Source organism: Physeter macrocephalus, chromosome 4 (genome assembly GCF_002837175.3).
Source record: "Physeter macrocephalus isolate SW-GA chromosome 4, ASM283717v5, whole genome shotgun sequence".
In the NCBI taxonomy this organism is placed as follows: domain Eukaryota; kingdom Metazoa; phylum Chordata; class Mammalia; order Artiodactyla; family Physeteridae; genus Physeter; species Physeter macrocephalus.
This window is the reverse complement of record NC_041217.1, coordinates 55193425-55206795: the sequence shown is the minus strand read 5'-3', so window position 1 is coordinate 55206795 and position 13371 is coordinate 55193425. Positions and strand designations below refer to the sequence as shown.

Sequence of the window (13371 nt, the reverse complement as noted above, 5' to 3'; positions counted from 1 at the left end):
TGCAGCATTATATACAATAGCCAACATATGGAAGCAGTTTATAAATCCATGTATCCATCAATGGACGAATGGAAAAAGAAAATGTGATACACACAGTGGAATATTATTCAGCCACAAAAAGAAGTAAATCTTGCCACTTGCAATGATATGGAAGGGCCTTGAGGGCATTTTGTTAAGTGAAATAAGTCAGTGAAAGACAAATACTGTATGATTCCACTTATAAGTGGAGGAAGGAAGGAAGGGAGAAAGAAACAGAGAAAGAGAGAGAGAGAAAGGGAGGGAGGGAGGAAGACAGAGAAAGAAAGAAAGAAAGAAAGAAAAAGAAAGAAAGAAAGAAAGAAAGAGAGAGAGAGAAAGAAAGGAGAGAAAGAAAGGCCTGAACTCACAAAGAACAGCCTAGAAGCAGTAGGTGGGCAAATTGAGTGATGGTGGTCAAAAGGTACAAAATTCTGAATGAAAACAGAAATCAACCACAGAAAAAAAAATGTGAAAAGAACAAACACGGGGAGACTAAACAACATGCTACTTAAAAATCAATGAGTCAACGATGAAATCAAAAAAGGAATCAGAAAATACTTCGAGGCAAATGAAAATGATAACACAACCTTACAAAATCTATGGGATACAGCAAAACACTGTTAAAAGTACATAGGGATACAGGCCTTCCTCAAGAAACAAGTAAAATCCCAAATAAACAACCTAACCTACCACCTGAAAAGAATTAGAAAAAGAAGAACAAACAAAACCCAAAGTCAGAAGACAAGAAATTATAAGATCAGAGATTGAATAAATAAAATAGATTAAAAATTAAAAACCCAGAAAAGATCAATAAAACCAAGAGATGTTTTTTTTTGAAAAGATAAAATCGAAAAACCTCTAGCCAAGCATGCCAAGAAGAAAAGAGAGAGGACCCAAATAAAGAAAATAAGAAATGAAAGAGATGTAACAACAACCAATACCACAGAAATACAAAAAATCATAGAGAATACTATGAAGAGCTGTATGCCAAAACACTGGACAACCTAGAAGAAATGTACATCTCTAAAAACATACAGTCTGCCAAAACGAAGTCAAGAAGAAACAGATATTTTGAACACACCAATCACTAGATGTGAAAGAGAATGTGTAATTTTACAATTCTGTCCAACAAAAATCCAGGACCAAACTGCTTCACTGGGGATTCTAACAAACAAACAAAGAAGAATTCATAACAATCCTTCTCAAACCATTCTGAAAAAATGAAAGAGGAGGGAACACTTCCAAATTTATTCTATGAGGCCACCATCACCCGGATACCAAAACCAGACAAAGACATTACAAAAAAAGAAAATTATAAGCCAATATCTCTGATAAATTTAGATGCAAAAATCCTCAACAAAATATTAGCAAACCAAATCCAACATGACATAAAAAGGATCAATGCACCATGATCAACTTGGATTCATTCCAGGACCAGAAGGATGGTTCAACATACACAAATCAATCAATGTGATATACCACATTAAAAAAAAGGAAAGGCAAAAACCACATGATCATCTCAATAGATGCAGAAAAAGTATTTGACAAAATTCAACATTCATTTATGATAAAAACGTTCACCAAAGTAGGTACAGAGGGAGAGGGAACATATTTCAACATATTAAAGGCCATTTACAGCAAAACAACAGCCAACACAAAATGAACAGTTAAAAGCTGAAAAACTTCCCGCTAAATTCAGGAACAAGACAAGGATTCCCACTCTTACCATTTCTATTCAACATAGCATTGACAGTCTTAGCCACAGCAATCAGATAAGAAAAGAAATAAAAGGTATCCAAATTGGAAGGAAAGAGATAAACTCTCATTAAGTGCACATGACATGATACTCAATATAGAGAACCCTAAAGTTGTCGCATAAAAACTATTAGAACTAATAAATGAATTCAGCAGGATAGCAGGATAGAAGACCAATATACACAAATTGGATTCTTTACACTAATAATGATATATCAACAAGAAGAAGTAAAAAAACAATCCCATTTGAAATAGTGTAAAAAAATAAAATAAAATACCTAGGAAGAAACTTAACCAAGGAGATGAAGATCTATACATTGAAAACTAAAAAACACTGGTAAAGGAAACTGAAGATGATTCAATGATGAAATGGAATGCCCATTGATTGGAAGAATTAATATAATTAAAATGGCCATACTACCCATTAAATCTACAGATTTAATGCAATTCCTGTCCAAATACCTACGACATTATTCACAGAGATAGAACAAATATTCCTAAAATTTATATGGAACCACAAAAGACCCCAAATTGCCAAAGCAATCTTGAGACAGAAGAACAGAGCTGGAAATATCATGCTCCCTGACATCAGACTATATTACAGAGCTACAGTAATTAAAACAGCATGGTACTGGAACAAAAACAAATATATAGCTCAATGGTACAAAATAGAGAGCCCATAAATAAACCCATGCACCTACAGTCAATCTTTGACAGAGGAGGCAAGTGTATAAGATGGAGAAAAGACAGTTTCTTCAACAAGTAGTGATGGGAAAGCTGGATAGCTGTGTGTAAATCAGTGAAATTAGAACACCTCCTCACACCATATACAAGAATAAACTCAAAATGATTTAAACACCTAAATATAAGACAAGACACCATAAAAATCCTAGAAGAGAACATAGGCAAAACATTCTACGACATAAATTGAAGCAATATTTTCTTAGATCAATATTAAAAAACAAAAGAAATAAAAGCAAAAATAAAAAATGGGACCTAATTAAACTTAAACGCTTTTGCACATCAAAAGAAACCATCAACAAAACAAAAAGACAACCTATCGAATGGGAGAAAAATATCTGCAAATGATGCTACCAACAAGGAGTTAATATCTAAAATATACAAGCAGGTCATGGAACTCAATATTAAAAAAAATTCAATTAAAAAATGGGCAGAAGACCTAAGTAGACATTTCTCCAAAGAAGATGTGCAACATCACTAATTATTAGAGAAATACAAATCAAAACCACAATGAAGTATCACCTCACACCTGTCAGAATGACTATCATCACGAAGTCCACAAATAATACATGTGGGAGAGGGTATGGAAAAAAGGGAACCCTCCTACATTGTTGGTGGGTATGTAAATTGGTGCAGCCACTATGGAAAACAGTATGGAGATGCCTTAAAAAACTAAAAACAGAGCTACCATATGATCCAGCAATCCCACTCCTGGGCATATATCCAGAAAAGACAAAAACTCTAATTCAAAAAGATACACGAACCTCAATGTTCACAGCAGCACTATTTACAATAGGCAAGACATGGAAAAGACCCAAGTGCCCATCAGTAGATGGTTGGCTTAAGAAGATGGGGCATACACACACACACACACACACACACACACACACACACACACACACACACACACAATGGAATATTACTCAGCCATAAAAAAGAATGACATAATGCCATTTACAGCAACATGAATAGACCTAGAGATTATTATACTTAGTGAAGTAAGTCAGACAAAGACAAATACTATATGATATCACTTTTATGTGGAATCTAAAAAAAAATAAATGAATCTATATACAAAACAGAAACAGACTCACAGACATAGAAAACAAACTTATGGTTACCAGAGGGGAGGGACTAATTAGGAGTATGGGATTAACAGATTCAAACTACTATACATAAAATAGATAAGCAACAAGGTTTTACTGTATATCTCGGAATTATATTCAGTATCTTGTAATAAACTATAATGGAATATAATCAGAAAAAATAACTGAATCATTATGCTGTACACTTGAAACTAACACACTATTGTAAATCAACCATAATTTATATTTTAATTCTTCAACTTAATAAATAAATATATATATTTAAAATACAAATTATAGTTATAAAATAAAGAATTCGTGGGGATTTAATGTACAGAATGATAAATACAGTTAATAATACCATAATGTATATTTGAAACTTGCTAGAAGAATAAATCTTAAAAGGTCTGACCACAAAAAATAAAGCTTGTAACTATGTGTGGTGATGGATTTCAAGTAGAAGTACTGTAGTGATCATTTTGGCTTTATTATTCTAGTATTTTAAATTTGTTAAGAATGCTTTTCCATTCAATGATTACATAAAATTTATGGGTACAAATAGTCTATGCTAATAATCTATTCTATTCACCATTTTATTTAATAATAAAAAACTCAGAATGTTGGGGGGAAATATCAAAAAGTATCACTACCGTAATTAGTGATATAGGTCACAAATACATAGTGAAAACATTATCCCAAACACACAAACATAGAATAAATATTTCCCTCTCAAAGGAATACAACAGATTCTAACAGTCAGATGATATTAAAACTTTGAAACTTTTAATACTGTAAATAAATATCAATATACAGATATTATTGTAGCTGTAGCCTACAATCAACATTTTGGTTATTTAATGGAATTTCTACACTTTAGTCATGTGCATGCATGAACACACACACTTGTGGACACCATAAACAAAAACTTAATAATCAACTCTAGTAATCAGTTACCTTGGCAATAATAACTTCTTTTTTCAGAATCTTCATAGCATAGTATTTTCCACTTGCTTTCTCTCGAACTAAAATAACTTTCCCAAAAGTGCCTTTACCTAGTAGTTTCAAATAGTCAAAATCATTCATTGTCTGAAAAATACAAATGAAAATACATAATATGAAACATTTGATGCAATTTATTTGTAAACTTATATGTATATATTTGCATTATCTACTCAAAATCAAATTTTACCCACTTCTAAGCACACTTAAATGATGAAGAATCAGAATGGCATTGCCTTTCTCATCACCAATCATGGATGCTGGAAATAATTTAAGCAATTCTCAGATAGTGGATACAATAATTTTAAACGTAGACTCTCATAACTACTTAAATTATTATTAAGGGCAAAGGGAAAATAAAATCATTTTCACTCACTTCCAAGAACTCAAGTTTCTAAGGATTTAGTAGTGCCACTACTCCCGGAAAATGTGACAATCAAAAACGTCCTCCACAAACATTTCCAAATATATCTAAAAGAAAAGTATTGAAGGGAGCGTTTGAGAATGTACTACATTAAAATAAGGATGGACTCTAAGAAAGAGAAAGATACATGTATAAGAAATGTTGAAAACAATTCTGGAGCCCAGTGCAAAGAAACAGAAGAACAACAGCAGTATACCTTCTGAGAAAGCAACTGGTCCAATGCAAAAGAAGGAGTCATGGAAGTCTAAGAATGTCTTTAATCTGCCTGTTTTCAGTTTCATTTCTCATTCCCATTTCTAAGTAGTAGGTGATCACCAGGATTTTGCCAAGAAGAATTACTATTGCTCCCCATAGCCGCCTCTATGAATGCTTTTCCTACTCTATTTATCCACAAACTTCCAAAATTTTGATAGTTTCTCCACTAATGTCCTTCCCTCATACAGCTTTTCATTTTTGTGGACTTGTCCCTTTTAAAAATTCCTCTGCTATTATTTTAATAGGGTTTTAGATGAAAGAGGAGGTATGCTCACTTTATCATCTTAAATTTAAATTCAGTTTAGAGGGATTTAAAAATAACAATGTAAGGATCTGGGGTTTTATCCTACCAACAATCAGACGTTATTGAAGATTTCTGTGCCTTTTTAGAAGTATGTCTTTTCTGTTTACCACCCATTTGAAGTAAATGTCAGAAATGTCTCAAACTGATGACCTCAGCTTCTACCTTAAGAAACTAGAAAAATAGCAAATTAAACCCAAAAGAATTAGAAGAAAAAAGTAGTAAAGATCAGGGCAGAAATCAATTAGGGACCTCCCCGGTGGTCCAGTGGTTAAGAATGCATGCTTCCATTGCAGGGGGTATGGGTTTGATACCTGGTCAAGGAAGTGGATTCCTACATGCTGTGTGCATGGCGCAATGTGGCCAAAAAAAAAAAGAAAGAAAGAAAGAAAAGAAAAAAGAAATCAATTAAATTTTAAGAAGAAAGAAAAGGAGAGGTCACGATGGTGGAGGAGTAGGAGGACGTGGAGTTCATCTCTCCCTAGAAATGCATCAAGAATACATCTACAAATGGAACAATTCTCACAGAGCACAGGCTGAAAGTCAGCAGAGGACCTCGGTCACCTAAAAGGATGAGAAATCCCCATGTAACTGGGGAGAATGAAAGAAAGAAGAAGCAAAAAAGAAGAGAAAAGGTTGCCACATCTTGGGAAGCCCCTCACCAGCAGGGAGATCAGTTGGAACAGAACGGGAGTTTCGGGGGCTATAGGAGGAGAGTGCAGCACCCAGTCTGTGGCAGGCAGGACAGAGTGAGAACTACACAGATGGTCTGTGCCACAGCCCTGTGTGCCCCAGCCTGAGACATGTGTCCCAGTGTGGAAAGGGGCTGGGTGCTGGAATATGGGGTTTGGGGACCAAATCCGGGGAGAGGATTGCTGTTGGCTGAGAGGAGACAGCATGAGGAGACGGGAATGAGGAAATCCACAACTGGGAATGCTTGTGGAGGAAACTCAGACTGCCATAGCAGGAAAGGGCCATTGTTAAGTGACACAGAAGGGGAGGAGCTGCCATTGCAGCCTTTCTCCCCATGCACTGGCCCTTACCTCCCTGGGCACTAAGAAGGGCCCCCACTGGGGCCGGTTCTCTCGCAGACTCTGGCTTCCCTACGTGCCTCATCAATGCCAGGGAAGGCTCTCTTGCACCCGTGGCCGAGCACTACGAAGGGTCACCACTGGGGCCAACGATTTCATGCCTGAGGCCACCGGTTTCCCCATGCACCCGTTGCCACCAGGGGTCCTGCAACCCTGGCTGCTACACAGACTCCGAGCCCCCTCCTCGCCAGGGCAAACTCATATGCTCCAGGGCAGTCTCACAAGCAGACCCCTGTGGGTGACCTACATGCAGAGGTGGGGTTGTAACCACAGCTAAGCCCCAGGGGACATCAACTAAGGAAGAAAAGCCGAAATCTCTCCTCGTAGCTGTGAAAACTATGAAATGACATCTCCAACACTGGCCTTGTAAACTCAGAGCCTACAGAACATCTGAACAAACAAGCAGTGCTCCCACAGAAAACACAAGCCTAGCTTTAGCAGCTGTAGATTCTGTTGGCACATACACGTGTAGGTTGGGCCAGGCTAAGGATGGAGCTTGACCCATAGCACCAACAGTGGGTCCAGATACATGATTACTGCAATCCTGGGACCTGACTTCAGTGGATCTCTGTAAACTTAAGAAAACTGAAATCATATCAAGCATCTTTTCCAACCACAATGCTATAAGATTAGATATTAATTACAGGAAAAATACTGTAAAAACCACAAACACATGGAGGCCAAACAATATGTTACTAAATAACCAATGGACCACTGAAGAAACCAAAGAGGAAATAAACACATACCTAGAGGCAAACGATAACAAAAGAATGATGATCCAAAACCTATGGGATGCAGCAAAAGCAGTTCTAAGAGGGAATTTTATAGCAATACAATCTTAACTCAGGAAACAAGAGAAATCTCAAGTAAACAATCTACCTTTACACCTAACACAGCTCGACAAAAAAGAATAAACAAAACCTAAAGTTAGTAGAAGGAAAGAAATCATAAAGATCAGAGCAGAAATAAATGAAATAGAGACAAAGAAAACAAAAGCAAAGATCAATGAAACTAAAAGCTGGTTCTTTGAGAAGATTAACAAAATTGATAAACCTTTAGCCAGACTCATCAGGAAAAAAGGGAGAGGACTCAAATCAATAAAATTAGAAATGAAAAAGGAGAAGTTACAAAGGACACCACAGAAATACAAAGGATCATAAGAGACTACTACAAGCAAGTCTATGCCAATAAAATGGATAACCTAGAAGAAATAGACAAATCCTTAGAAAGGTACAATCTCCTAACACTGAAACAGAAAGAAATAGAAAACATGAACAGACTAATCACAAGTACTGAAATTGAAACTGTGATTAAAAAACTTCCAACAAACAGAGGTCCAGGACCAGATGGCTTCACAGGTGAATTCTATCAAATATTTAGAGAAGAGTTAACACTTATCCTTCTGAAACTATTCCAAATATTGAAGACAAAATAACACTCCCAAACTTGCTCAATGATGCCACCATCACCCTGATACCAAAACCAGACAAAGATAACACAAAAAAAGAAAATTACAGGCCAATATCACTGATGAATATAGACACAAAAAATCTTCAACAAAATATTAGCAAACCAAATTCAACAACACATTCAAAGGATCATAAAGATGGCGGACTACAAGGACATGGAGTTTGCATATCCTCACAACTAGGGCACCTACCACGTGGGGGACCACAGAAACCTAAGGGGACAGGAGGAACACCAGAGCAACAGAGTAAGACGTGGTGGGGAGGGAGGAGGGAGGAGAAGTGGAGGCAGGATGGACCTGGAGCCTTGGAGGGGCGGCTGGGGGAGGGAAGGGGTTCCCACTCTTGGGAAGCCCACTCACAGTGAGGGGATCAACAGGGATTGAGAAAGAACATTGGGAGAACAAAGGATTGGAAGGGAATGTGGCCAGTGTTTCCCCTGCCCACTTGGGCCCCAGAAAGCCTGCTGAGGTCCTAATCATCCAATCTTTGTGGCTCCCTCCAGCCATGCTGAGCATAAGCCCCGCCCCCACCCAGAACCTTACCTATGCACTTCACACTCCGAGACCCCCTCTGACCAAGTTGGGCCTAAACCCTGCCCCTTCACCTCCACCCAGCACCTTACCTCTGAACTCTGTACTCCGAGGCCCTCTCCAGCAGTGTTGAATAATCAGGTTGCATGGGTCCTGAGCCTAGGTCCCGCCTGCTGCCTAAACCTCACCCTCAACTAAGCCCCGCCCCACCCCCACGGCCAAGCCTTTTCCAGCTTTTTTTTTTTCTTTTTAAGGTTGTGGTTGCATTTTATTTTGTTTCATTTTAATTTTTATTTTTTCAAATAAATTTTGAAATTTTTCTAATTTTATTTTATTCTTTATACATTGTTATTGTTCTGCTCATTTTGGATTGCTCCCGCCCACTTTTTTTTTCCTACTCTGGTTCTGCTTTACCTTGTTTTAGTTGTTTCACTTATATTTTTCTTTTTCCTAATATATTTTTTTCTAATTTTATTTTATTTTTTATTGTTTTTGTACTGCTCCTTTTTTTGAATTTTATTTATTTTTTTCTACAGCAGGTTCTTATTAGTTATCTATTTTATACATATTAGTGTATATATGCCAATTCCAATCTTCCAATTCATCCCATCACCCCCACCCCCCACCAGCTGCTTTCCCCCTTGGTGTCCATAACGTTTGTTCTCTACATCAGTCTCTCTATTTGGTCCTTTTTTTTTCTTCTTCTTTTGCCACACCGCGTGGTTTGAGGGATCTTGGTTCCCAGGCCAGGGATCGGGCCTGAGCTCCTGTGGAGTGTGTGCCAAGCCCAAACCACCGGACTAACAGAGAACCTCAGACCACAGGAAATATTAATCAGAGTGAGGTCTCCCGGAAATCCTCATCTCAACACCAAGACCCGACTGTAAACAAATGCCTGTAAACTCCAGTGCTGGGTGCCTCGGGCCGAAAAACCAGTAAGACAAAAAAACAGCACCACCCATCAAAAAAAATAAGACGACAAAAAAATATGTTACAGACGAAGGAACAAGGTGAAAACCTACAAGACCAAATAAATGAAGAGAAAATAGGCAAGCAATATGAAAAAGAATTCAGAGTAATGATACTAAAGTTGATTCGAAATCTCAAAAATAGAATGGAGCCACGGATCAAGGAAATACAAGATATGGTTAACAAACACCAGGTAGAACTAACAAACAAACAGTGAAGAACAACAGAATAACTGAAATGAAAAATACACTAAAAGGAATCAATAGCAGAATAACTGACGCAGAAGGGATAAATGAGCTAGCAGACAGAATGGTGGAAATAACTTCCGAGGAGCAGAATAAAGAAAAGAGACTGAAAAGAACTGAGGACAGTCTAAGAGACGTCTGGTACAACATTAAATGCACCAACATTCGAATTGTAGGGGTCCCAGAAGAAGAAGGGAAAGAGAAAGGGTCTGAGAAAATATCTGAAGAACGGAAAGGGAAAGGGTCTGAGAAAATATCTGAAGAAATTAGTCAAAAACTTCCCTAACATGGGAAAGGAATTAGTCAATCAAGTCCAGGAAGCGCAGAGGGTCCCATACTAGATAAACCCTAGGAGGAACACAGCAAGACACATACTAATCAAACTAACAACAACTAAATTCAAAGAAAAAATATTAAAAAGAGTAAGGAAAAAGCAACAAATAACATACAAGAGAATCCCTAAAAGGTTATCAGCTGATTTTTCAGCAGAAACTCTGTGGGTCAGAAGGGAGTGACAGGATATTTAAAGTAATGAAAGGGAAAAACCTACAAGCAAGATTACTCTACCCAGCAAGGATCTCATTCAGATTTGATGGAGAAATCAAAAGCTTTACAGACAAACAAAAGGTAAGAGAATTCAGCACCACCAAACCAGCTTTACGACAAATGCTAAAGGAACTTCTCTAGGCAGGAAATGCAAAAGAAGAAAAATACCCACAAAAACAAACCCCAAACAATTAAGAAAATGGTAATAGGAACATATATATCGATAATTGCCTTGAATGTAAATGGATTAAATGCTCCAAGCAAAAGATACAGACTGGCTGAATGGATACAAAAACAGGACCCATATATGCTATCTACAAGACACCCTCTTCAGACCTAAGGACACATACAGTGTCCACATACAGTGAAAGTGAGGAGACGGAAAAAGATATTCCATGCAAAAGGAAATCACAAGAAAGCTGGAGAAACAATACTCATATCTGATAAAATAGACTTTAAAATAAAGTCTGTTACAATACATAAGGAAGGACACTACATAGCAATAAAGGGATCAATCTAAGAAGAAAACATAAAAATTATAAATATTTATGCACTCAACATGGGAGCAACTCAATATATAAGGCAAATGCTAACAGCCAAAAAAGGGGAAAAAGACAGTAACACAATTATACTGAGAGACTTTAACAGCCCACTAACACCAAAGGACACATCATCCAGCAAGAAAATAAATAAGGAAACACAAACTTTAAATCTCACCATAGACCAGATAGACTTAATTGATATTTATAGTACATTCCGCCCAAAAGCAGCAGAATACACTTTCTTCTCAAGTGCACATGGAAGTTTCTCCAGGATAGATCACATCTTGGGTAAGAAATCAAGCACTGGAAAATTTTTACCAATTGAAATCGTGTCAGACATCTTTTCCAACCACAACGCTATGAGATTAGAAATCAAGTAGAGGAAAAAAACTAAAAAACACAAACACATGGAGGCAAAGCACTGCAATGCTAAAAAACCAAGAGATCACTGAAGCAATCAAAGAGGAAATAAAAAAATACCTAGAGACAAAGGACAATGAAAACATGACGACAAAAAACCTACAGAACTCAGAAAAAGCAGATCTAAGAAGGAAGCTTATAGTAATTCAAACTCACCTCAAGAAACAAAAAAAATCTCAAATAAATAATCTACTCTTACAACTAAAGCAACGAGAAACAAGAACAAGGAAAGCCCAAAGATAGTAGAAGGAAAGAAATCATACAGATCAGAGCAGAAATAAATGAAGTAGAAATGAAGAAAACGATAGCAAAGATCAATAAAAACAAAAGTTGTTTCTTTGAGAAGATTAAAAAAAATTGATAAACCTTTAGCCAGACTCATCAAGAAAAGAGTGAGAGGACTCAAACCTATAAAATTAGAAACGAAAAAGAAGAAATTACAACTGACACTGCAGAAATACAAAGGATCATAAGAGACTACTACAAGCAACTCTATGCAAATAAAATGGAGAACCTGGAAGAAATGGACAAATTATTGGAAAGGTACAACCTTCCAAGACTGAACCAGGAAGAAACAGAAAATATAAACAGACCAATCACAAGTAATGAAATTGAAACTGTGATTAAAAACTTCCAACAAACAAAACTGCAGGACCAGATGGTTTCATAGGTGAATTCCATGAAATACTGAAAGAAGAGCGAACAACTCTCCTTCCGAAACTATTCCAAAAAATTGCAGAGGAAGGAACACTCCCCAACTCATTCAACGAATCCACCATCACCCTGATACCAAAACCAGAAAAAGATATCACAAAAAAAGAAAATTACGGACCAGTTTCACTTATGAACATAGAAGCAAAAATCCTCAACAAAACACTAGCAAACAGAATCCAACAACACATTAAAAGGTCATGTAACATGATCAAGAGGGTTTTATCCCAGGGATGCAACGATTCTTCAATATACGCAAATCAATGTGATACACCACATTAACAAATTAAAGAAAAACCATATAATCATCAATAGATGCAGAACAAGCTTTTGACAAATTTCAACACCCATTTATGATAAAAATTCTCCAGAAAGTGAGCATACAAGGAACCTACCTCAACATAATAAAAGCCATATATAACAAATACACAGCAAACATCATTCTCAATGGTGAAAAACTGAAAGCATATCCTCTAAGGTCACAAACAAAACAAGGATGTCCACTCTCACCACTATTATTCAACACAGTATTGGAAGTCCTAGACACAGCAATCAGAGGAGAAAAAGAAATAAAAGGAATACAAATTGGAAAAGAAGAAGTAAAACTGTCACTGTTTGCAGATGACACGATCCTTTACACAGAAAATCCTAAAGATGCCACCAGAAAACTAGCAGAGCTAATCAGTGAATTGGGTAAAGTTGCAGAATACAAAAGTAATGCATAGAAATCTCTTGTATTCGTATACACTAAGAACAAAAGATCAGAAAAACAAATTAAGGAAACAATCACATTTACCATTGCAACAAAAAGAATAAAATACCTAAGGAGGCAAAAGACCTGTACTCCGAAAACTATAAAACACTTATGAAAGAAATCAAAGATGGCACAAACAAATGGAGAGATAAACCATGCTCCTCGATTGGAAGAATCAATGTTAAGTAAAGGACTATACTACCAAAAGTAATCTACAGGTTCAGTGCAATCTCCATCAAATTACCAAGAGCATTTTTCACAGAATTAGAACAAAATATTTCACAATTTGTATGGAAACACAAAAGACCTTGAATAGCCAAAGTGATCTTGAGAAAGAAACACAGAGCTGAAGGAATCAGGCTCCCTGACTTCAGACTATACTACAAAGCCACAGTAAACAAGACAGTATGGTACTAGCACAAAAACAGAACTATAGATCAATGGTACAGGATAGAAAGCCCAGAGATAAACCCACACACATATGGTCACCTAATCTATGACAAAGGAGGCAAGAAT

General features: G+C 36.8%; 1 protein-coding gene across 5 annotated transcripts in view; it reads right to left on the bottom strand.

Moving 5' to 3' along the window:
- AKT3 (AKT serine/threonine kinase 3) overlaps nt 1-13371 on the bottom strand; it is a 397960-nt gene that overhangs the window by 144934 nt on the left and 239655 nt on the right. For all 5 annotated transcript variants that reach the window (XM_055084208.1, XM_024133623.3, XM_055084209.1 and 2 more), the window contains one exon: nt 4554-4685. In XM_055084208.1, the coding sequence (XP_054940183.1) occupies nt 4554-4685 (132 nt within the window). The remainder of the gene's footprint in view (nt 1-4553; nt 4686-13371) is intronic.